This window comes from Lissotriton helveticus, chromosome 5_1 (genome assembly GCF_964261635.1).
Source record: "Lissotriton helveticus chromosome 5_1, aLisHel1.1, whole genome shotgun sequence".
NCBI lineage: Eukaryota > Metazoa > Chordata > Amphibia > Caudata > Salamandridae > Lissotriton > Lissotriton helveticus.
The window spans coordinates 1,279,460,029-1,279,485,083 of record NC_136065.1 but is presented as its reverse complement, the minus strand read 5'-3'; the positions used below and the strand labels follow the sequence as shown (position 1 = coordinate 1,279,485,083).

The following is a 25,055-nucleotide window of genomic DNA, read 5'->3' as shown; positions in this document are numbered from 1 at the left end:
ACAGGAAAAATTCAGAGTATGGAAGGACATCGACTACCAAACCTTCAGAATGTCCTTGTCCAACTCCCGTCCAGATATCCAGCCAGACCCTAACAAAGCAGTAGGTCAGTTTCTCGACTGGGTTGGCAAAGCGGTGGAAACACACGCTCCACTAAAATCCATCTAAAAAAATAGGAAAGTGCCCTCAGCACCTTGGTATTCAGAGATCCTTAGAAAGCAAAAGCAGATTTGCAGGAATCAGGAAAGAATCTGGCGTAAGACCTACGATAACATAAGTAAAGCCAGGTATAAGGAAACATTAACCATCTATAAAAAAATGATTCAGGAGGAAAAAAAGAATTATTTTGAGCACCAAATTGAAAAGTCAAAAAACTCAAGTCGACAACTGTTTGAGGTAGTCAAGACACTGGCAGGGAAATCGGTAGACTTGAGTCCTCCCCAATCTCAGCAATTCTGTAATGATCTAGCTGGCTTTTTCTTCTCAAAAGTAAATGATATATACTCGGAATTCTCAGTAATCAAAATTAACACAAACATGCAACCTAAACAACAAAGAATTACCCCCAACTGCTCATTTTCCAAATTTAGGGAGGTAACGAAAGAGGAGATAATAGATCTCATGAGGCAGGTAAAAACAGGCTCAGCCTTAGACCCTTGTCTCCCAAAGATTTTTAGCCCGGTAATTGACCTGATCAGCGAAGTTATCACTCAAATTTGTAATGCCATGTTCCAATCAGGGATTTTCCCGGACAAACTAAAAAACACATTATTGAAACCCCTCCTGAAAAGGATCGGTCTAGACAAAACTATCCTAAAAAATTACAGACCGATTGCCAGTTTGCCCTACCTGGCCGAAGTAGTGGAGAAAGCCATGAATAGACAAATAGCTGAATACATCGAACAAAATAACCTCCTGGACGACTCTCAGTTTGGGTTCCGGAAACTACATGGAACAGAGACTGCTCTTATAAAAGCTGCTGATGATATTAGGACCATCAGGGACCAGGGAGGAACAGCGATACTGGTCCTGCTGGATCTCTCTGCAGCCTTCGACACGGTCAATCATTCCATCTTGATTGACCGTGTCGAAGAAATGGGCATACACTCAAGGGCCAAGGATCTTCTGTCTTCTTTTCTGTCTAACAGAACACAGGCAGTGACCTTGGGATCAATACAATCTACTGATCTTGCCCTCCCATGTGGCGTTCCGCAAGGCTCATCCCTAAGTCCGACACTTTTTAACATCTATGTGTCGGACTTAGCTAGGGTGATTAAGTACTACCGGATGAGCCTGACCTCATACGCCGACGACACCCAGTTGGTGATCGCCATTAAGAATGATGGCGAGGAAGTATCCGCCCGGTTTCAGGAAGGTATGCTGGCAATCAAGGGATGGATGGCCGAGAACTGTTTACGTCTTAACTCGGATAAAACCGAGGTAATGATTTTTGGAAAACTATCTCCACAGTGGTCTACCACATGGTGGCCGACTGCACTTGGAGCTCCTCCAGAACCTGTGCAGAAGGTTAGGAATCTTGGAATCATCTTCGATGATAAACTCAACTTCTCCAGCCACGCCAATCAGGTAGCCTCATCGGCCTTTTACAAGTTTAAGATCATCAAAAAAATCCTGCCCTTTCTTCCTGAGAACACAAGGAAAACAGCGGTGAGCTCCTTGGTAATATCCTCCCTGGATTATTGCAATGGACTATTTGCAAATGCTCAAGCACGGGTGGTGGCCAAACTGCAACTCATTCAAAATGCTGCGGCAAGGCTACTATCCGGTACCCCGAAATTCCAGTCCATCAAGCATGTAATCAGGAACTACCACTGGTTAACGGTGAGAAATCGCATCAGATTCAAGACCTTGTGCCTCACCTTCAAAGCCCTTAATGGTCATGGCCCGGCGTTTCTTAAACAGAAACTAGTCCACTATCTACCTAAAAGATCTTTAAGATCTGAACAGAGGCATCTATTAACAGTGCCGCGTACCAGGACGGTCACTTGGGGTGACAGATGCTTCACTAACTCCGCGGCCAGACTCTGGAATACTCTTCCAGAGGAAATCAAATCTTCACCCTCGTTATTTCAGTTTAGGAAACTGCTGAAAACATGGTTGTTTGACCAATAACTGTCCAGGGACCACTTCCTAAGGTAGATAAATGCTCAGTCAGAGAATTTTAGCAGAGTCACAGCGCCAAGACACCTACGGGTATATGCTGCGCTTTATAAATTTTTAAAATAAATAAATAAATAAATTCAAATACCATTTGTCTGAGACTTCATTTAATAAAATGGGTTTCATGCGTGTCAGTATTTAAAAAGAGAGAATGGAGAATCCTGGGAATACATGATTGGGCAAAATAATACAAAAATGATGGACTCCATTCTTAAAGAGAGTGCCGAAAGTGCACCTGCCGGTCTTTGTCCCTGCATTGGTGTAGAACTCAGGAATTCACTAAAGATTACAGAAGTAGACCAGGAAACCACACTCCTAACAAACGTTTGTAAATTTCATTTTCGCATCAGCAAATGTACATCTATATATTTGTTTCTATGAAAATCCGCTGAGCAACTGCTAATTCACTTTGCTCCCACCATTTTCCCACTGTGGTCCACGTTTTAATTTTTTGCTGGTTAGGGGTAAATTACTGACCATTTCCAGTATGGGAGGCGATTGTAGAGGTGTTGTCCAATACTCTAAAGCATGTACGTTTGTGGGAGTGCACAAATCCACAGGGCATTCTAGCCTTGTAACTAATGCTCTCTGCTTACTTTCAGCTCCTATATGTAGATGTCTGGCGTTGTGGTAAAGTCAGAGCTGTAATAAAATCCAATCTTTGCTAATATATGAGCTTTGGCATCTTCAGTGCGGCTAATATCAAACCTCTGACATAATGAGAAAGCAAACACAAGAAAGCTGGCAAGACTGATCACCTCACTGCTTGCACCCAAAGGGATGTTTTTTTCCTAAAAGGGCAAGTACATTTCACTAGTATCCTATCCCTTGGACAAGTAGATAGTATACAAAATGTAACGCTCCCGCAGTGTGATGAAATGCCTCAAGCTAAGATGTCCCTTCATTGGTTCTTTTAATCAAGGAGACTTTCTACAGGCCCAACACAGTACATGGAAGAATATATGACCCCTCCTTTCCCAGTAAATCATGTGGTAATTATAGAGCTCAAGTTTCCTCACACAGACAAATGTCCTAACTCTTTAGACATTGGGGCATTTTTGTATTCATTGTTTGAAATTTTACCAGTAGGCTCAAGTCGGTCAATGTAGCGATTCTTGGTCTATGTGATGAGCTTATTCTGTGTGCATTCAAAGTGTGATGCCCACTTTTGCCTGTTGTAGGTCAGCTATCACGCCATTGTGGAGGTCACATTTTTCACTTACATCTGTAGCTTCCATTGGGTTTCCCTGTTTTTTTTCTATACTTCCTTTCTAGTAGAAACATTCCAGCTTTATAAATGGAAGGCTAATGCAATTGTGCTGGGGGTGTTTACATGAATAAATCTGTTGAATAAAATAATACACATATTTAATTACTGTGAAACATTCCGCATTCTTGAGTGCAGGGTTACTGCCACAGTTATCACTAAATTCATGTTGCAAAATTATCTTTTGGCATTGTCATGAGTGGCTTTCTTGGAGTATGTTGTGGAGAATTGATTAAGTGTATACAAAATGTATCCATTTTCACTTTTTTGTTCCAGTGTCTCCATTCTTGTTGGGACGTGCCCTCTGGGCAGCTAGCAGGTTCACAGTCGCAATGTCCACTGAGCTCATACAGCAGTTCCTGCAGGCTACAGTCAGTGGTTTACACGAGACACAGCCTCCCTCTGTGCGGATATCAGCAGTGCGTGCAATCTGGGGGTAAGTGCAGCAGCCCTCAGCGGATCTGAGGAATCCTTTTTGCATTGTGGAACGGCCAGTTCTTTTTGCTTAATGTTAAGTGATGTAATTGTAATTGAATGCATGCCTTGTCCTCATCTGCGAGTTTAAAACTGCAGCCACTCTCAAACCTGCTTGGGTTTTGTGTGCAGTGGAGTTCCTTTTAGGAATGTTAGACTCCACGAGTGGTGGAGAACTTCACCTCTTGGTTAACTTTTGTGTGTGTATCTGCTTAGTGTTATAATGGCTTTTGTGTGGCGTGTGAGCAATAAACATTTGTTAATCCTTAAGAATTTTCTCTGACACAGTGGCTGTATATCAGCGTATTGATATCAGCATATCGACTGACTTAAATATTGTGGTCTAAATACGGTGTACAAAAATATCACACCAGTGGTTGTAGATTTCCTGTTTTTAATCTTAATGGGCCAGTATTTGTGTAAATGATATTGAGAATATTTGAACAGTGCATAAAATTTGTGGAGTTTTCCTTGAGAGACACTGATGTGCAAAGGAACTTAACTCTGCGTCTGAGTCCTTCAAATGCATATTTGTTTAAACATATCAATATGTAAAGTGCCTGTTCACCTCAAAGGGTATTGTATCAATCAGAATTCATAAAGCTCAGCTAATCACCCGATGGGGTATCCATGTGCTTTAGGCCCTGGAGGCTTATTCCAACAGCCAGGTCTTGAGGGCCATTCTGAATTTAAGAAGTGAGGTGATCGTCCAATAGCTCGTGGGGAGTCTGTTTCAGATCAGCGATGTTGGAGAAGGAGCATCCTCTACTTCAGCTTCAGCAGATGCGGGAAGTATAGGCAAGTGAAAGGGAGGCGGTACGTAGTCTTCTCGATGGTTGGTGGAATTTCAGGCAGTGGTTAATGTAGATGAGTCCTTGGTTGTGTAGAGCCTTGTGTGCGTGGGTCAGCAGCTTGAATTGCCAAATCTTCTGTACGGGGACCAGTGGAGTTTTTCGAGGTGGAGTGTGATGTCGGTTAGTCGGGGCAAGGGTCTGGCTGTGGCGTTCTGTATGGTCTGAAGTCTTTGTAGAAAGTGTGCGGCGATTCCTATGTAAAGAGCATTGCCGTAGTCTAGTCGGCTGGTGATGAGGGCTTGTGTCCCGGTGCGCCTCAGGTGTGGGGGTAGCCACTTGAAGATCTTACATAGAATGCGCACAGTCATGAAGCAGGCTGAATAACCATTTTTTATACAGCTAATTAGCAACACTTCACATTTCTGGAGAAAAATCACAGTACTCTGAAATAAAAATATTTAGTGTTGGTGATTTTTTTTTTTTAACCGCCTCCATGATTCCTTCAAATTGTGCAGATACTTTACCATAATGCTTGGTTGAAATCTGCAAAACAGTGTTGTACCTTTGTTGCATCGAATAGGGTCTTTTTCCATTTGCTTTAATGTGTACCATGAAGAACATCAGATACATTTGTTTTTGTCAATTGTTGGCCATGATCATTAGGTGTCCTGTTCACTGAGGTCAGATAATGATACTTCTACCTGTTATCACACCAATTTTCAAAAAGAAATTCTCTCCTGTTTTCCTTCCTGCAATCCTGAAGCTGATGCACAAGGAACACCACTTTTACAATACACTACATAATTCGACCAATTTAGTGATGTTCTGAAACATCCCTTCATTTCACATTACCCACTGTGTACTTTTGTTCCTGCTGTTTCACGTCTGCTATATTAGATTTCACCTAATATCTGCACATTGAAAAGAAAGGTCTTGAAGCTGCTTTTCAAATGGCATAGGAATAAGGCTACCACAAACCAAAGCTGCAGCCAAACCATCTTACCTTCAGTGGAGAGACTGATTCACAGTCCTCACATTTCACGAGAAAGGCACTCTCCTACAGCTTGTGACTTCTATTCTTGTGGACAGCAACTTAGGAACACACAAGACCTTCTCTTTCCAAGGTTCTCATCACAGTGTTCTTTGCACGGTGTGGTACATGGGTAACACGGAAAAGGTGTTGGGACTAGAATTTAAACTCATATAAATAATGGTGGGTGGCCTTTTAAATAAGAGGTTTGTTTCTAACTTTCACAACTGAAGTTGATTCCTCCTAGGAGCTTGAGATCAACACTAGTGGAATCTACACATGAAGTCTACATAGTGATCAGTTTAACAAACTGGGTAAGGAAAAATGTTGCTGCCTCAGTGTTGATGATATGGTTGAAATGAAAGTAAAATATATTGTGTACAATGTAGTGTCCATGAGAAACCTCTTGAGACCTTAAAAAAACCATAGAAAGTAAGGGAATAAGTACTTGCAGACAAGTAAAAGCAGGAAATAAAATCAGATACATTTTATTCAGATTGCGACCATGCAAAGGGTATTTCGAACATTATTGAGGCAGGGAAAGACCTGTTTATTGCTGGCCTAGTCACTTCCATTTTTTGTTGTGTTGATTTGTCTAATAGAGAGAGGGTGACATGTCTGAGGCTGGACTAGGCTTGGCCTTTGGATATACCTACTCTGAGAGACGTACAGTATCAGTCTGCACCATGTATCCAGTTTGAGATGAGAATTCTCCACTGTTAACACACACTCTTTTAAATGCTGCGTGCAAAAGCAGCATTATGGGATTCACTGCATTTTACAGTTCCTCATTGAAGAGGATGTGCATTCTCCCTTACTCACACTTAATTTAGTCTGTCTTGAAACACCAGCAAAACAGTTAAACAAAAAATCAATTATCCAGAATAAGTAACTTATTTAATGAATCACTTTGTGGCCCAAGTGGTGGTTGTGGCTCCTTCGGCACTTTGGAAGCCTACGCATGTCTGGTCACCACTGCAGCAGCTTCCTTTCCTCCCTCAAGGCAGAAAGACTCCTAAAACAAAAAGTAAGCACACCTTGCTTCTGAGTGTCTTTGTGATCTGGCTTGACAGCACAGCTATCGTCAGACAGTTATGTGAGCATCACCAGAGAGGGGCTTTGGTCCGCCCTCCTGTTGAAAGCCAGAAGTTCATGTTTTGATTGAACAGAAGTTGTGTGCTTGCAAATAAAGTCCTTCCCTCCATTCAGCTTTGATGATTTTATTTACCGTGCTACCGAATGTTGACCTTTCAGGGGCACCTAAATGACATTGAAGTTATATTAAAGTATCTTGGATAACTAGAATATTTGTTGTCTTTTTCTCTGGCAGCAGCACAGATGGGAGAAGGGCAGCCATTAACCTACATGCATTTTTAGGCTTGGCTTGACAGTGCAACTCGTACATTACCCTTTAACTTGCACCTAAATTATTCTAGAGTTCTTTGCTTCCACCCCCAATGCAAACCTATTCCCCTGCCACTTTCTTGTAATGCTTCACATTACCATACATCATTCCTTTAAAGCCTGACTTATTGGCATTGCCACTGCTTGTTTTAATGTTTTGTTCACTGGGTATTCCTTGCATGCATATGACCTGTTATTATGGTCCAAATCCCATACACAATTGCTTCTTCTTGGTCTGTGGTCACTGCTCAACACTTGTAAACTTTGCAGGCCTCTTAAAGACATGTTCTCAGTTCATTAAGGCAATTTTCCTTGGCTCTGCTTGGAGCTGGCAACTAAAGTCTTTTCTTCTATATTAAGAAGGACTCCAACATTTAAGAAATCCCTGAAAATCAAAAATCTTCCCCTTGGAAGAAAGTGGTGCATTAAGCCCACTCCTGGCTACTACTGCTTCTCATCCCCTTTCACGGCTTTTCAGAGCATCTAACTGTACATGCTCTATGCTCGCTTGAGCTCTTCTACGACTGTGTATAGACAAAGATCTTAATGATCTGGATTCTATTAGCCTCCGTCTCAAAGCCTCTACATTATTGCTTTTTATTATAGGATTCTAATTTATAGTTTCTGTTAATAGTGGTATGCTATCAGTCTCTGCAGTGAGTGCTCATAGTGCTGGGTGGTGGTGAATTACATGGTTTCTTCTGCTTTTTGTGTGGATGAAATTCAAGAGGCATTAATGTTCAGTATTATGGTTGATGTGAAGTGCCGGAGGACCCCATTGAGCGTTGTGAATGGATTTATAGTGACTGGCTAGGCTCTCAGGTATCTGGTAACAGAGACCTTATGTTGAATATAGTATTTGGAGGGTGAGCCTTAGCTTTTTCTTCCCTCTAACTCCCTTCTCTTTAGTATTGAAGTGCCGGAGGACCTCATCATATACCTTTTTCTGAAACCATTAAGGGTTTAGCTCATCACTAGAGCAGTTGTCTGTACTTTGCAACAGAATAAAGGATGACGAGATGGAAGGTAGTCTGCACAGGATCAGATGCAGGTGTAGGCATGCATCTTGCTAGCCATTCTTGGTGTACTTAAAAATGACAAAATTGATTACTTCTTTATTTATTCTTCTGCACTATGCTAGCTTCATTGTTAAGTAGAGTTTCAGGATTTTATCCTTAACACATAAGTAAATAGGTTTCTGGCTTTTGAAAGAGCTAATACGTGCTAATAAAAATGGGCCTAACAAATACTATTACATTTTAAAGAAAAGGCGTGCGTTGCTGTTTTGTCCGACATTCCCTGCATTAGTTAGGAAATGTTTGTTGCTTTCTTAGTAAATTTGTTTTGAATCCCGTTAATAGTAGCATTCCAATTATTGTTTAGTGAAGTCTAGTGAATGGTAGTCTGTGACCGCAATGTAATCAATACCTTTATTGTCGTGGTCATATCTGTGATGATCCTATTTCTTGTAGATACTGTGACCAGCTGAAGACATCCGAGAGCACGCATGTACTGCAGCCTTACCTTCCCAGCATTCTGGACGGTCTCATCCACCTTGCTGCCCAGTTTAGTGCTGATGTCCTCAACCTCGTCATGGAAACACTCTGTATCGTGACAACTGTTGACCCAGTCTTTACCACCAATGCAGAGAACAAGATATGCCCTTTCACCATTGCTATATTTCTGAAGTACAGCAACGGTATGGAGTTGAACAATTATTTTACATGTTTTGCTGGTGCCATTTTTTAATGGTGCAAATAAGAATCCTTGTGGAATGACTGCTTTGCAGTTAAGCAGTTGGTTAAATAAGCCGTTTGGATCGCTGATTGATGTTTGGCTCAGAAGGTATTGTTTTATTTGTTTCTTTATGAAAAGACAGATGGACTTACTCCTGCTTTGAATTCAAGGCGATATAGTTTGCAGAAAACCACTAAACTGCTAATGCACTTAGTTTGTTGAGGACTTGACAGAGATAAAGCTTGAATGAGTTTGAACTTCCTTCTCACCCTAATAGCAACTAATGTGCATTTGATGTGCAATGTGACCGTTTTGCACTTTGTAGGTGGTCTTGAGGATCCTTTATCAAATTGTTCAAGAATTTGATTTTTATCACCAACCTGAAATGTTTAAATAGCTTGGGTGCATTCTGCCTAAAAGTCATTGTCTAATAAATACAAGTACATAGTGCTTGCACAACCTTTCCGCCGAAGGTGCTGCGTGCTCCCCTAATGCCATGTTTTACAGTACCTATCCAATAGCGATTTCAGGCTGCAGCTTCCTTACCTTAGAGTTATCCCCAGGCGTCAGACTGGATCCAGACTTTTGTGAGCAGTACCCCTGCACGCTGGTGGTGGAGTCTCCATTCTCATCCCCAACTCTGATACTGAGCCGGATGGGTGCCGTCCGACGCAGATTCTGGCGCAACTGTGGAAAGACAACCCAAATCCGCACCTGGGCCCTATTCCTTTGGGCTTGCACTTGCCGATGACTGGGAGGAGCCACTTGACTATGAGGACTACCAGCCCCTAGATTTTACCGACGACACCAGGTGTGAAGATCTGGCGGATGCCAGTGGACTGGATACCTCACCAGATACTGGCTTGGTTTCTCCTCCTACCGTGTCTATGGCGGAAGGAGTCTCATTCGCTACGGTGGCGAGGAGGGTTGCTGAGGTCCTAGACCTTAAGCTACCCACTGTGGTTGTCAAGACACATGTCTTTACTGAGATGCTTCAGTCGGGAGTCGCCACATATGAACTGCTTCACGTCCTGCTCAGGGCCTTGTCTAAGTCCTGCACAGGAGCTCCTGTGAATAGGTCAATTGCTCGCTGCCATCACCCCGCCCCAAGGATTCCCAATTTCCTCAACGCACCCCACCCCGGAGAGCTTGGTGGTCTAAGCCTCCACTTCCATAGCATATCCTTGCGCATTCCCTACCACCTCTCCAGACAAGGAATCCAAGAGGCTGGATACCTTGGAAACGATGATGTTCTCTTCCACCAGCCTGGTTTGCGGTCAGTGAACATAGTGTGCCTTTTGGGCGGATACTCCAGCTCGCTCTGGGACTCTGTTGCGCGGGTGCTGCCTATAGTCTTAGAGGAGGGCCGAGCCATACTCTCTTAAGCTGTTTCAAACTGGAGAGACGCAGCTAAGTTTGCCATATGCTGTGGGCTGGATACAAACCACTCGCTAGGCAGAGCAGTTAAATCGTCAGTGGCCTTAAGGCACCACACCTGGCTGAAGACGGCTGGCTTTTCGGGGGATGTCCAGGCCTCACTCATGGACATGTCCTTTGATGGCTACCATCTGTTCGGAGACAAGGAAACCCTGTGCTGGAGCGCTTTAAGAACAGCAGGGCTTTGGCCATGTCCTTGGGCCTTTCCATTGCCCCTCGCCAACCTCTGTCCCCCTTCCGCTCCTTTCATGCCCACAGAAGTAGCGTTCAGCCGTTTTTCCAACTGCCCAGTCACCATGGCCAGCAACCTTCTCAGTCCTTGCTTGTCCAAGGACGCAGCACCCACTGGTCTCGTGGGTCAGGAAGCCAGATGTCTGGACAGTTATAAACCCCCTCCAGCCACAGCCTCCAAGTTCCTTTAGGTTGCCCTGAGACCATTATGGGCACCCAGTGGAGGCAGGATATGCCATCACCTGAACACTGGAGGTCAGTAACACCAGACTTATGTGTTCTCCAGATTTTCCAAAGGGCCTATTCCCTCCCAATTGTGACTATTATAGTAAAGTGCCCCTTTTTGACAGCAGTGTGCTGGGGTCCTGTATTCCAGGTCCCCATGCCATATCTTTCCCTAAAACTGTACAATTGCTCCCCCAACTGGCAATACCTTTACTATCCCCTGTAAGTCCCTAGTAAATGGTACCCCTGATAGCTATGGCAGAAGGGTAAAGAGGGCCCTCGAGGGTTGCAGCATGTATTGTGCCACCCTAGGGTACCCCTCACCACACTCATGCAAACTGCCTTTGCAGGCTGTTTAACATGGTGCAGAGAAAAGTGAAGACACAACGGGGCAGGCGTCTTGTTTGTCATGCCTGCAGACACTGCATGCAATATAAGTAAGTCACCCTTACAGCAGGCCTTACAGCCCTAAGGCAGGGTGCATTATATTACATGTTAGGAAATATCTGCATGAGGAGATATACCCCTGTGATGTCCCTGTCGATTCTTGGACATTACCAGTGAACGGGGAACCATCTTGAGTATGTGTACTGGGCATTGGTGATTAGGAGTTCCCCAGCTATATGATAGCTTAAACTGAGACTAAAGATGTTTGGTATCAAACATCTTGTATTAATAAGCCAACACTGATTTTAGTGATGGATTTATTAACGCATGCATCCAGAGGGCACCTTAGAGGTGCCCCCTGAAAACCTACCAATCTCTAGTGTACTGGCTGACTGGTGTAGACTAGCTGCCACCTCAGAGAGGTTTCTTACCCCCCGCAGGTGAGCACCCACATTATCTGAGGGCAGAAACAACGCCTGCTCCACCCGCAGGTTTTGTCACCACCTCCAAGCAGTATGGCTAAGTAATCAGCAGATCAAGGCAGGAGGCTTCAACAGCTTCTGCTGCCTTTTGTATGTGACCCAGGCTTCCACCAGACAGGGGAAATGCCTCCTCCATCCCCGGGCCCATTTGGCACCAGACCAGCAGGGAAATTAGCTAATCACGAGGCGTGATCTCTATCAGGCTCTTTCCTGATGTGAACACGAAAACTAGAATACCACCATCTTGGTTTTTGGTAGAATTAGGCTCACTGGATCAGGGTTATGCCCACTTCCAACAGGAAGTGGTCCTATAGACGGTGTAGGTAACCTAAAGGTAAGTAGCCCGTTGGCTACTGCCTGTCACTCCCATTAACACTCCTAAATTGAGTACTTAGGAGGCTCCCTTGATGCTAGGAACTTAGAATTAATAGATGGAGAAGAAGAGGACAAAGAGCCATGAGAAATCAAGAGACTAGAGACTGCTGTCTACGTTTGGCACCAAACCCTGCCTGCCTGCTCCAGTCTTGACAATAACTGAATGACCCTTCCTGCAGCTGAGCAGCTACCAGAAATCCCGTTAGAATACCAGCTATTCACAAATTGCCAGTAATCTTCCTTGAAGTAGAGGAGCTAATCCCCTGCAGTCCGCATGCTCTGAAGAAGCAGAGTCTTGTTTTTTGTGTTGCAGCTCTCCGGCCAGCCTGAGGCAGTAGCCACCCAGGAAGCGGTACCTTTGCTTCCAAAGGTCAGATTTGTCCCCCCACCGAGTGAGAGGACACCAGGACCGACGGGAGCTGCACAGCACTAATACACGGGGTACTTGACCCCCTTGCAGCAACCAAGGCCTGTTTCAATCCAGTTGGGACTTTAACAGCCTAGACCGTACGGCTGTTGGACATCTGCACCGCACAGACCCACTACTAGAGTGGCCCAGCTGTCCCGATTTCTGCACCCTCAGTCGGCGTGACTAACAACGGCGAGGGTTTTTGGACGCTTAGAGCCCAACCGGCCGATCTACTCTGCACCCTAACGCCGCAGCCAGGGTACCCAGAAACAGGCTGTGCTCCCAGGAACCTTGTGACCAGACACCCCCGTTGAGAGCTCCCAGACTTGTACCCAAGCCCCTCTGCAGCCTGTTTCTAGGTGCCCCCCTCCATTCCACTAGCCTGCAAAGCTACCAACTCGACCTGCACCCGGACACCCTTGGGCAGGTAAAGAGTAACTGCTGGGGGTTCTTTGGACCTTGGCCCCCTATGACCCAAGTCCAGAAGGAGACCCTCGGAAACCGGCTGTGAATAACTATGCAACATATCCCTTTTTTCCCCATATGAAAGCATTGCTGAGTAAAGACTCATTTAAGTGAACATTTTACTTGCCTGTAAAAATCCATATTTAAAAGAATTCTTACTAGATAACAAAGTTCTTGGTATGAAAATTCATATGAAAATGCTCCTTATTTTTAGGTATCACCTGTGCATTGCTTGCGCTGTCTCTTCAACACATGCTGTATTCAGGATATGGGCATAAAGCTCCACCTACTTTCCGGCCATCTTTTTAATTGGCTCCTGTCCCTCTCATTTGTAAATTGTGGATTTTCATTGGTCATTAGACTTAGTAGTCACTCCTTAGTACCGGATTGTCTCTTCTTGTAACCTCCCATGGAGACACCTATTGTAACGTGTTGTTACGGCCTAGGTTTTAATTACTGTCTCGAGGCATAATTTTCTTAAAGGCCTTTAGACAGGACACTCACTTGGTCCTAAACTCGGTTGGCAGTGGTTACTTCACTCGCTAGCACATATCACATTTATATTAGACCTACTATAAATTTCCCTTCATCTACTCCACAAAGAGTGCAACCTAACCCAGAATTAATATATCTGATAGAGACTACTAGCTGCAGATTCCTTGATGTAGAATTATCCCCAGGTGTGGGACTGGATCCAGAAAACTTTTTGCCACAGCATTCCTGCACCCCGGGGGGATGGCACTAGGCGACTCCGCCCTGACTTCTTTCGTGACGTCAGCGAGGATACATAAGACCCACTCCGGCGTGCCTACGTCAGTTTTTTTTTCTTTACCGCGATCCGGATTGTGTTCTGGCCTGTTTTCAGGCCTTCTATTCTCTTACGCGCTTTGGCGTTAAAGTGGAACCGTGTGTGAATGCCTTCGGGCTTCAAAACGTGTATCTCCTGTGCGTGTCCCATGTCGGCGACGGACCCTCACCTAATTTGCATGTGGTGATTGGGTGAGCACCACGACTCGGAGAGCTGCGACGCCTGCCAACACCTTAAGCCTAAGTCACGACGGGAACGCCGGATGAAGTTGCTGTCGGCACGCTTGTCCAGGTCGATGTCATCCCAGCGTCCGTCCCTTACTTCGGAAGCAAGGGATCGCCTGTTTCGTCTGGGACATTGTCTTTTGCCTCGAGGGTGTGGCTCACCGGCTAATAGGTCCTTCAGTCTATCTCCGAGGCCTTGACCTCCTGTTGCGGTGGGTGCCTGCTACCCCCGGGACATGCGACCCCACCTGTCGCCTTCCTACCCACTGTTTCCTGGCATAGAGGCGACTAGGGCCCAAATGACAGCCTACTTGGCGGCGCTGCAGGCTTCTTTGGCCCTTCCTCCACCTCTTGCGGATCCCTTGCCTTGCGCGGGGTCTTCTGTGGAGTCGCCAGTGGCTCCGGCGCGTGACTTTTCGGCTCCAGGTCGTAGGAGAGTGGTGTTGTAGAGGTGCGGTCCTTCGGGGCTCCCCTCTTCTGTGCCTGGTGTCACTGCCTCGCCACAAATCACTACGGGGTTCCCTGTATTGTCGCAGGAGACCGCCGGGACTCCGGGCTTGTTTCAGAGTCTCTCTAGGTCCTCTGAGCAGGCAGCTGCCTCACCAGAGGTCGAGCCGGCTCTGCTTCGGTGCCAGGGGCCCTCCTCCCCGGCTCTGGTGCAGTCACGGGTAGAGGCAGGGACTTGGGGTGCTTTCCGGAGACCCCCTCGGCACTGGTGACTGTTCTGTCTGAGGCCGAGCCAGCGCCGTTCTGGTGTCGACCCCGCCCCACCCTCATGGTGAGCATGTGGTGGCAGGACACCACGGAGCCGCGCCGGCGTCGGGTTCTGGATTCGTTCCCTGAGGTCGGCCATCTGTTGGTGTGTTCTTCCCCGGAGACAGGGCGCCGTGTTGCCTTTTCACCGCCATCTTCCAGGGAGGGCTCCTCGCCGTCCCCACGGCCTAAATCCTCAAACCCTTCTTTCCGTTGCTTGCGGGTGGCTTTTTCCCCAGCCTCTTCGCCTTCTGGGGCTCCTCGGGTTCCTCATTCATCTGTGGATCCCCCACTATTCCAGGGCTGCCCGCTTCCCCCTGGACATGGCGACGGGCAGCTCAGCCTGCAGCCGTCACCCACGGAGAAATTACTTTCTCCACCGTGGCGCCCTACAGAGGCTAATGTTGCCTTTGTTCGGGCCATTTCCTCAGCCGCTGGTGTTCTGCGGATGGGTGATCCTGTCATTCCGTTTCCTACTGACAACCTTTTGGAAGTTCTCCACCAGGGCTCTGGTGGACGGGAGTTGTTACTTCCCTTTGAAGCGTCACTCCACAATCCTCTTATGGGGGCTTGGGAGCGCCCTGCCACGGGTGATCCGGTGCCTCAGGCACTTCTGCATAGTCACCACACTGCTACGCAGGACCCTGTTTGTCTTTCTTTCCACCCTTCTCCTCAAGGCTCTCTTCTGAGGAATGCCTTTCTGTGTTTGCCTGTGGTGTTGTTTCCTGTCTCGGGAGGCCCGGTGGTTGGAGTTATGGGGGCGTAATGTCTTTGCTTCTTCTAGCGCTGCCTTGCGGGCGCTTAACACTTTATGTGTATTGACCAGGGCTACTTCCAGACTGTGGGACTCTGTGGAGTCCCTTCGTTCTCATGTCTCTCATGAAAGTGCCCATGCTGACCTATGGAGCCATGTGTTGGATGGTAGGGAGTTGGCCGTATTTACTCTTCATGCGGCCTTGGATGTGGCCGATGCGCTAGGCCGTGCTATGGCCACTTCTGTGGCTATCCGTCGCCATGCCTGGCTGGTGATGCTGTTTTTCCAGAAAATATCAGGGAACGTCTGGTTGACCTACCCTTTGATGGGGTCCTTCTGTTTTAACACTCATGCGGACTCTGCCATTCAGCGTCTTCTTACGGGGCTTTATCCTCCTCCTCCTCCTCCTCCTCCTCCCCCTCCTCTTCCTCAGTAGTTGGTTTTGTTGTTCCTCCTGGTCTTAGTGGGAGGTGGTATTCCACTGCTCCTGGAATCTGGTGTTTGGGTGAAAGTTATACTTTGTGTGAGCGGTACTGTGCCATCAAGGTCCTGAGTTGGCCTACCTCTTCAGTTGGCTGCTGGGTCAGCCCCTTTTGGCTAAGAGTGTTATTTTTGCCTTCTGTGGTTTCCGCCGCAGGTTTTCTAATTTGTTCTCTGATGCAGGATTTCTTCCCTAGGAGTGGTCCCATTCTTCTTGGGACGTGTCCTACCCTACCTGGGATATTCGTAGCTATTGGATAGCCTTACTGTATACTGGAAAGATGTGTATGCCGCTGGTGCGTTTTCTTGGGCAGCTGCGGCATTATGCTGCAGTGTTTTTGCCTTTTTGTCTGCCGTTTAGCATGGTCCTCTGCCTGTGGTCCAGAAGGGTTATTTTCCTGTGTTGATGACTTGGTTCGTCCTATTTGTTTCTCCTATTATTTTCCGGCTGGTGGCTGGTTGGCACCCAGCTGCGCCCGCCGATTCTTCTGGTCCACGGCCAGGGGCCCTGGAGGGAGGCCTGGCCACCTGCTTCTCGTTTTTCGGGAGCCTTCTCGGACTGTCAATCTCTTCCACCTGCCTTTTTACTGAGGTGCTGTTCTTTCTGGCCTGTTGACGTCCAGCTGGGTTGAGTTTGGCCGCCCTCTTCAAGGGTGTGTTCCCGGTGAAGGGTTCTTGCCCTCGTTTCTGCTCTTCTCCTTGGAGTCTCTGGGTGGCTCTTCTTCCTTGGTGCTCCCCTGTGTTGCCTGTACCTGGGGTTTTCGGGGTAGTCCATGGTCCTTTACCTGCTGGCCTTCTTTTGCATTGCCTGTACCTGGAACTTCCGGTGGAGGTCCCTGGTACATTGGCTGAAGACCTCCTTTCCTTTTGTTTTGCCTGTACCTGGGGCTTCTGCTGGAGGTCCCTGGTACATTGGCTGCTGGCCTAATTTCGTATTGCCTGTACCTGGGGCTTCTGATGGAGGTCCCTGGTACATTGGCTACTGGTCTCCTTTAATGTTGCCTGTACCTGGGACTTCCGGTGCCTGTCCCTGGTACATTGGCTGATGGACTCCTTTCGTATTGCCCTTCCTTCTCCTGTTTGTTGAGGGCGGGACTGTCGCTGGTCGTTGTGACACATCCCCTGTGAGGCAGTGTTCTCTGTGACACTTAGGTTCTAGTCTGCTTTGGGGGGAGGGGACTAGGCTCTTTCCCCTGTCCCTGTGGCTCATCCCCTGTTTGGGAGGACTGGAATTTTTCCCGGTCCCGGCAATCGCCCCCTGTCAGGGTCTTGGGTTCGCATGAGCTGGGGAGGTCTTCTCGCAGACCCTCCTTTCCCTTGGGTATGGCTAGGGTATCTATTCTACGTTAAGGAATCTGCGGCTAGTAGTCTCTATCAGATGTACAAGTTACTTACCTTTCGTTAACGATGTATCTGGTAGAGACGATTCTAGCCGCAGATTCAGTCACAACCCGTCATTCCTCCCTGTTATGCGAGGGCCCTCTGGGTCTTCTGCAACCGCCTGCCTCCGGGTGGTTGCCTTTTTGCGCGTGTCTTACTCCCTCCTTTGGGGCTGCTCACCTTGTTGTTGTTCCATTCTTGACGTTGTTGTTCCATTCTTGACTTTATAGGCACTACCGCGCCCCTACATCCTGGTATCCAGTGTGACAGTGTAACACCTGATCCCTTCTCAGACAGTGCAGTTTTGATCTTATCCTTCCGAGCGGATATTCTGCCTATAATGCCGAAGGTTCAGCCTGTATCCTGGATGTCATTGAGACTGACTCTGAGGCTGTTGGGCCTCATCGCTTCCTGTATTCTGCTAATGAAGCATGCTTGTTGGCATATGCATGCTCTGCAGTGGGACCTGAAGTTCCAGTGGGTGCAGCTTCTGGGGAATCTTTCTGACGTTGTCCAGATCTCGGAGGGCACTTCAAAAGATCTGCAGCAGTTGAAGTTAAGGGTTTTGTTAAGCGCTCGATCACCGTGCGGTTTCTTGGCATGATGAAATTTAGGAAGTTGGCAGTGACTGACCAACCGCAATTGGGTCCGCGGCAGACCCCTCTCCCTTCCCCAATCAGATCTGACGTTAGTGACGCGTCCCACCTGGGCGGGGGCAGTCAACTGGGAGAGGTGGAGATCAAAGCACCCTGACTTCTGGCGGATTCTGGACCACATATAAACCTGTTGGCGTTCTGAGTGACCAGTTTGGCATTGAAGGCCTTTCTACCTTCCATCAGTGTAAGGCTAGTGTAGGTGTTCAAGGACAACCCCACTGCTATATGGTACTGCATCAAACTGTTGCAGAGTCGTGGACCTTCTAAGAAGAGGGCCCTGCGTATCTAGGCCTGGCTGGATCGTCCGGGCATTTCCCTGATGGTTGAACACTTGTCTGTCTATCTGAATGTCAGAGCAAACACTAGGCTGAAGACGTCTAGCAGATCAAAAGAGCATCTCAAAACGGAGGGTGTGCAAAGTCTCTTCCAGCATTGGGGAGAGCCCTGGTTAGATCCGTTCGCCACCACAGAGCATGCGCAGCATCAGTTCTCCAGATGGGAGTTTCCAAGGTGGCTCTCGCTCTGAGACGATTTTCATCTCAAATGGGGCTCCGCCTCCTGTCCGTTTTTCTGCCAATACCACTCCTGCCCAGAGGTCTCAAGGGGAGCAGAAATGACCAGGTCCAAGTCATCCTTGCAGTTATGGACTGGGGCCTGAGAGTCCCCGATCTCAAACTGTTGAACATGTCCATTGACTTCCAATCAGGCTTCCTCTTCGGGAGGATCTCCTGTCGCAGCTGTATGGGGAAGTTCTCCACCTGAATCTATCAATACTCTTTTATTTGTGAAGATTAAGTGGTGACAGTTGACCAATTTCGACCTTCCGCCTGAAGTCTGTAATGTTGTTTTGGCAGTTCGGTGTACCTCCTCCAAGACGGTAAACAACGGCCATTGGTGCAAGTTTGTGTCATGGTATACAGACAAACAGGTTGACCCTTTATCTGCACCCTTTTTCCAAGATCATTTGTTTATTATTGCCTTAGCGGGGCTCTGCATTAGGCACATTGAAAGGTTATTTATCTGCTAGTTCAGCCTTTCTGCGGCTGTCAGATCAGCCCTACATTTTCTAGTCCCTCTTGTAAGCAGGGTCCTAAATGGTCTTCAGCACATGTTCCATCTAGCTCCCTTCGTATGCCACAAAGGGTCCTCAATTTGGTTCTTACTTTTCTAATGTATGCTTCCTTTGAGTGGCTTCATAACTGCCCTCTTAAGCTCCTCACCATCAAGACAGCCTTTCTAGTGGCAATTACATCTGCCTGGAGGATCAGTGAACTGCAGGTGCTGTCATCTCAGCCTCCATACTTCTCTTTTTACCCACACAAACTGTTCCTTTAGAGTCGAGCATCCTTCTTTCTGAAGTTTGTCACCTCACTCAGGCCAGTCCATCACCTTGCCTACCTTTTACCCTCTGCCTCATCCCTCCAAGGAAGAGGAGAATCCTCCGGCTGGACCCAAAAACAGTGTTGTCTTTCTACCTTGACCGCACACGACTGTTCCAGGTGGACGGTCAACTCTTCGTTGGGTATGTCAGAGCCAAGAAAGGAAAGTCTACGCAGAAATGAGCCCTCTACCTATGGATTGCGCTCTGCATTAAGATCTGCTACGCACTAGCCAAGATGCAACCCCCAGAGTGTTTTGTTCTCATTCCACGCAGAGTTCCGGTAATAGACCTCTGTCAGGCTGCAACATGGGCTTTACTGCACACATTCACCAAGCGCTACTGCCTGGACAGTCTGGTCTATCTGGACCGGCAGGGCGGTCTAGTTTAAATAGGGTTTGAAGACCCTCCTCTGGGGAGGTGTTGCTTAGGTATCTCTATTCTAAGGTAAGGAACCTGCTGCAAGAAGTCTCTATCAGATGTACAAGTTACTTTCCTTCGGTAGTGCCTTATCTGGTAGAGACTTTACCTAGCCGCAGAGTCCTTACTGGACATCCCTTTCTTCCCGTTCTGTAAGTGACATTTTCTCCTCAAAAGGTCTTGGTTGACCCTGAAAATCTGCACACTGTAGTGGCTCAGCGCAGATATAGGTGCACACTTCGGTCAGTGCGCTGGGGATGGTGCCTATACAGATACCGCACAAGTCCCATCCAGCGCAGACGATGCCGATGTTGTGGATGCTGAGCCATCGGATGCCATCTGCTGGCACGCATGGGTACTGCTAGTGTTTTTCGGGATCCAGTTTGATGCCTGGGGAATATTCTAAGGTAAGGAATCTGCAGTTAGATACGTCTCTACCACATAAGGATTTACCAGAGGTACGTAACTTTTTCATGTTCCTCCTTTACTAAGTTGAGGTCCTTTTTCACTTTCCCCACCAAAGGCTCCTTCCACTATTTCAGATGCAATGCGATAAAGCACAGCATCAGTAGCACTTTTAGAATGTCCGATAGCATTTTATCTATGCTGCCGTTATTTTTAGTGTACATGTAGTCTTTTAGAAATGTTCTTGGTAACAACTGGATCGAGAAGTTGAGCTTAATTTTGAGTCCATAGAGTCACATGTGTAACCCAAACAGTTCAATGTTCCTTCATTATGCATATGGCCAGGCTATGATCTAACAGCGCTATGGGTCCTTGATTTGTCCCTCTAATGTGCACTGGAGCGTGTTCAAGTCACATGTACCTTGTGCATGCAGCAATGTAATGCGAAAAGTCGACTATATATGGCTCATACCGGTTATCATTCCCACATCTTCCAAACATAGTTTTTTATGATGGTGAAGTTGCAGTTAGGCCACTGTATTCGTGTTGCATTTTTTGGGTCTCAGCATTCATAGACAGGGCAAACATCCCCCCTCCCCATATGAGAAATCCAATTGTCCACTCTGCAAATGGTTGTATTGTCTCTTAGGAATGCATCTCATCAGCCTCCCTTTTATCTTGTTTTCTATGATAAACTACCACTTCCTATGAAATACAGTTGCTACTCCTATTGGTTTTGTGTTGGCTGATGAAAATTTCTACTTGTGATAGATGTGTGACTGGAGATAGAAATGGTCCTGTCTCAGCAGAGTGGTTTCATGTAGCATGTCTAAGCTAGTAAAAAGTGATCTCAACTCATTTAATATCCCTTGCGACCTTGCCAAGTTATTCATGTATTGTATGATGTAATTGTGAATCCCTTCCATATCTTGTCGTCCGTGTCAGAAAGGTGGTGGTCAGACCAGCTGCCTTTGTCTTGTACAATGTCTGTTTTAGGCCTGATATATGGGATGACATCCTTCCCCATGTTACTCCTTTAACCCCTAACTAATCTCCTCATCCTTGGTTATTGGACAGTCCCCAACATTTCCCCCAACCACCCAACTCCCCAATTGTGAGTTCCCCGCTTGCCCACCCATTCATGTAAAAGTGATAGTGGACCTTGTCAACATGTGTGGAGGAAAAGGAAATGTTAAAAAGATTAATCCTACATTCCCTGCTGCCGGGTGATGCTAGCTGAAGAGCAAATTACCCCGCCCCCATATTCTCCATCATAATGGCAGCACCTGTGTACCCTACAACACACCTACAACTCTGAAGCATTCTCCTTATCAGTCTTTCTCTGATTTCTGACCCCTCCTGAGGCTTGCGTTTGATAACTTTTTGCAAGTGTTCATTGTTGTCCCTGTGGCATGCCATTGTTTCCTCAGTATCTGGTGTGATTCCTCATCGTCGCCTCTCTACGGTATGCCCTACTGTGCACTTAGTGACCAGCAGGTCTGTTCCTGGCTGTGTTTGGCAGGACACTTGCACTGCTCAAAGTCTAGAATGTTACTGACTGTAGAGAAGACTTCATGCTCCATTGTTTGTCCCACCAGGTGAGAATATGTGAAACTGATGACTTCCATCTATATCCGAAACCTTGATCCTTCAAAAAGTTAGTCCCGGTCCTGAATGAATGCTTTTATGCAACCTGATCAATGAACCATCCTGAAACCGCTATAATTCTTTGCCATTGTAGTAGGCATTGCCACACCTCCTGATGAGAAGGAGCATTCTCTGCTCCTTCTCATCAAAATAGTGCAGGCCTGAAAAGATTCCAGAGTGGGTATTCGTTTTAGGTTCTATCAACTCACATAGGCGAACCACTGAACTTCGCCAGGATGGCTTTGAACAGATCTATTTCTCTCTTTTACTTTATTTGGTGCCTCACTGATTCATATGTTTTTGCTCTTGGACCTATTTTCAAGGTATCTTCGATTTTCTTGTAGGATGAGAACTTGCACGTCTAGTTAGGGTTCTCAATCTATGGTGTTACTTTTCTGGAGATGTGTTAACTAATCTCTATCTTTATCTCTCAATTTGTGTTTCAGGTCCTCTCTCGGTCTCTATTTCTGTTTAAAAAAAAATTGTGCCTGAAGCCTATGGTCACCTTCTCATCTGTCAAGAGTATTCTGTGGCTTCAGCCGTCTTTCTCTATGCTTTACTTGGCAGTATAGTCCCTCCTTTTTCTTAGCATGTACCTGCTGTAGCATATCTTTAATGGTGGTCTCTTTCTTATTTCTATTGCAAACCATATTATCATTGGGCTCTATATGTGCAGTACAGCGTTTTCCAAGCTTCCTTGCCACTTCAGGGCATGCTATTTGAATCTTATTTTTAGCCGTCTCACAGGATTCTCTAAGTTGAGGCAGTAATGTTGAGATGAGTTGTCTTGCATCTCACCACAGGATACCTTTATTACATACTTGTCCAGAAGAATAGGGGGGGGAGGAGTCTCTGCTGTGTGATAATGGCTTTTAGGTCTCAGCAAGCTGTGCATCAATAGGAAGCATCTCTCCACCTTTAACTTGAGTTTCCTATGCTGCAACTCCCCCCCTCAGGTCTAGCAGTGGGTCACTATGGATTCTTTCAGGGCCTCCGTTAAACCTCTGCTGTGTAGTGGTGCAGTAGGTGCGGCCCAGGAACCTTGCTCTCTTGGCATGTCTGTGATTCATGACACAGGAACAAAGACCTCCAATTCATCTGCTCACCTTTCTCCCATCTGGTCACTGCAGCCTCCCCAGTGGATCCTACTGTGGCTACTTCTCTCAGGACTTGCCTTTCTTGCCTCCACATTTTGGTGTCGACTTGTGCTCCAGCCATCTGGAGACACAGGCATGCTCTACCCACACCGTGGCCCAGGCCCCACAGTCTCTTGTCTTTAGGGATCCTCTGGCACTGAGCTCACATCGATCTACTTGCAGAAACGTGGCTGAGGTTCCAGCCACCTTTCCTGTCTCAGGTTCTGGGTTCCTGTCCTCCACGGGGCCTTTACATATTTGTGGTGCCTTCTGGATGTTCTCAAGGCTTGTTGCCGCCATTTTCTGTTGCACTGCAGAGCTATACTTCTGAGCTTGTGGTCTCCAGTGGCCAGTGCAATGCCTTTCCCACCACTTTTGGTGTGGGGGAAGCACTTGCATCTAGCTAGCACTAGGGCTTGTGTTTAAAGACTCAGTTAGATGCAAAGTGGGTACCATTTACCCTGCGGCGCACACAGAGAAATAAAGTTAAACATCCTCCAGCATATTGCACCAGGCTCTGTCCTCCCTCCCCATCTGCTGTGTTTAGACCAGCTGTGGCAGATTCACACTCTTCTTTTTAGGGCTCGGACTCCTCCCCACTATAAGTGGGGGAGGAGTTTCGAGATCCTAATGTTATAAGAAAAAAAAGAAGAAGTATCCTTAGGGCCTTGGTGAGAGGAATTCCAGACATTCCTTAGCGTTTTCTGTCATCTGGCCAGTGATTCGTCTTCCTTGTGTTTTCGTTTTAATAGGCTTGAAGTGATAGGGTAAATGTAGTTTTGTTCCGCCATTTTGGGCATATTTCGTGCGTGCTTGCGCAAAGAAGTACATAAATTATAATTAGGAGCTGTCAGGGTGCCTCCGTTAGTGAATCCAGATGGCCGGGCGCGTTCACAATTCTGCAGCTCTCAGCGCGCAGCTTCCTGAGAGGACCGTGATAACATCCCCATGGTAAACTTGAGCTACATTTCCCAAGTTTGTCGTGGACTGCGAGAGGTAACTACGTCGAAACAAAAGGAGCCGAGCACCCTTGGCGCCCAGGCGTAGGCGCATGCCTCCTTAAGGCGCTAGCTGGCTCAGGATACGGAGCCCGACCCTTAGAGTGAAAACCTTGCCGGCGCTATTCCTCCAGACATGGGTCGACGTATCCCAGGCACGAGCAGACACCGTCGTGTGTGGACATGCCGGACGTCGTCTTTGATGCTGGTCGTGCTCTTCATCTTGCAAGAACTACCGGGTGCAAGAACAGGTAAGGAGATTTTTTTCTCATAACTCTCGCGCCGGCCTGAACCTATCCGTCACGAAATAAATGTAGCGATTGGAGAGGGGCCATTGGGAAAAGGAAGGAATGCGAGCAACTCTAGAAATGTCGATTTGCACCTATTGGGTGTCTACCAATAAGCGCTGTGAAGTGGCTGCTAGGTGATATAAAACATAAATATTAATACAATGTCGCAATCATATAAGGAATCCATCTGGGCTGAGCACCGGTAATAAACCTCATCCAAAGTTTGAAATCTTGGCGGGATTTGCTCAGCCTTTCATCCGTCCAACGTTGATAAAGTGTGTACCTCTGCCATGGGTATTTGGCACCTGTAGTTTACAGTGAATCGAAATACGATCTCAACAGTGACAGGCTCTGTGGAAACACCACCGTTTTACCAAGGTCCACACACGTTTCAGACACAAGTGCAAGGTCACTAACACACGAAATCACACACTTTCAGTGCCACAAACCATGCAATCTATACAAAAATATAAACAGTGCCAGCAACCGCTACATGTATACATACACACATGCAGCGCTACCAACCCCACCATCTTCTCAGACAAATGCGCAGTGCCACCCACACTGGACGCACCTTTGTAGTTGCACCAACCGCGCAGGCTTGCCAGACACACACCAGCAGTGCAGCCAACCTTGGAGCTACCCAGAAACACGTGCAGCGCTACTGAGGCTGCGCGGCTTACACGAGCGCTGATACCAATCGTGCCAGTTACGTTTTACAGACACGTGTGCAGTGCCACTTACCTCTGCTGCGAGATTTACGTAGGCCCTCAATGGCACCTGTTCCACAAACTTAATAGGCCCACTTTAACCTCTGCACCAACTATGTC

The 25,055-nt window shown here is 47.0% G+C and overlaps 1 protein-coding gene across 1 annotated transcript in view; it reads left to right on the top strand.

The window, feature by feature from the left end:
* IPO9 (importin 9) overlaps positions 1-25,055 on the top strand; it is a 514,800-nt gene that overhangs the window by 271,896 nt on the left and 217,849 nt on the right. The window contains exons 15-16 of the mRNA XM_078644100.1: positions 3,723-3,882; positions 8,621-8,847. Of these exons, the coding sequence (XP_078500226.1) occupies positions 3,723-3,882; positions 8,621-8,847 (387 nt within the window). The remainder of the gene's footprint in view (positions 1-3,722; positions 3,883-8,620; positions 8,848-25,055) is intronic.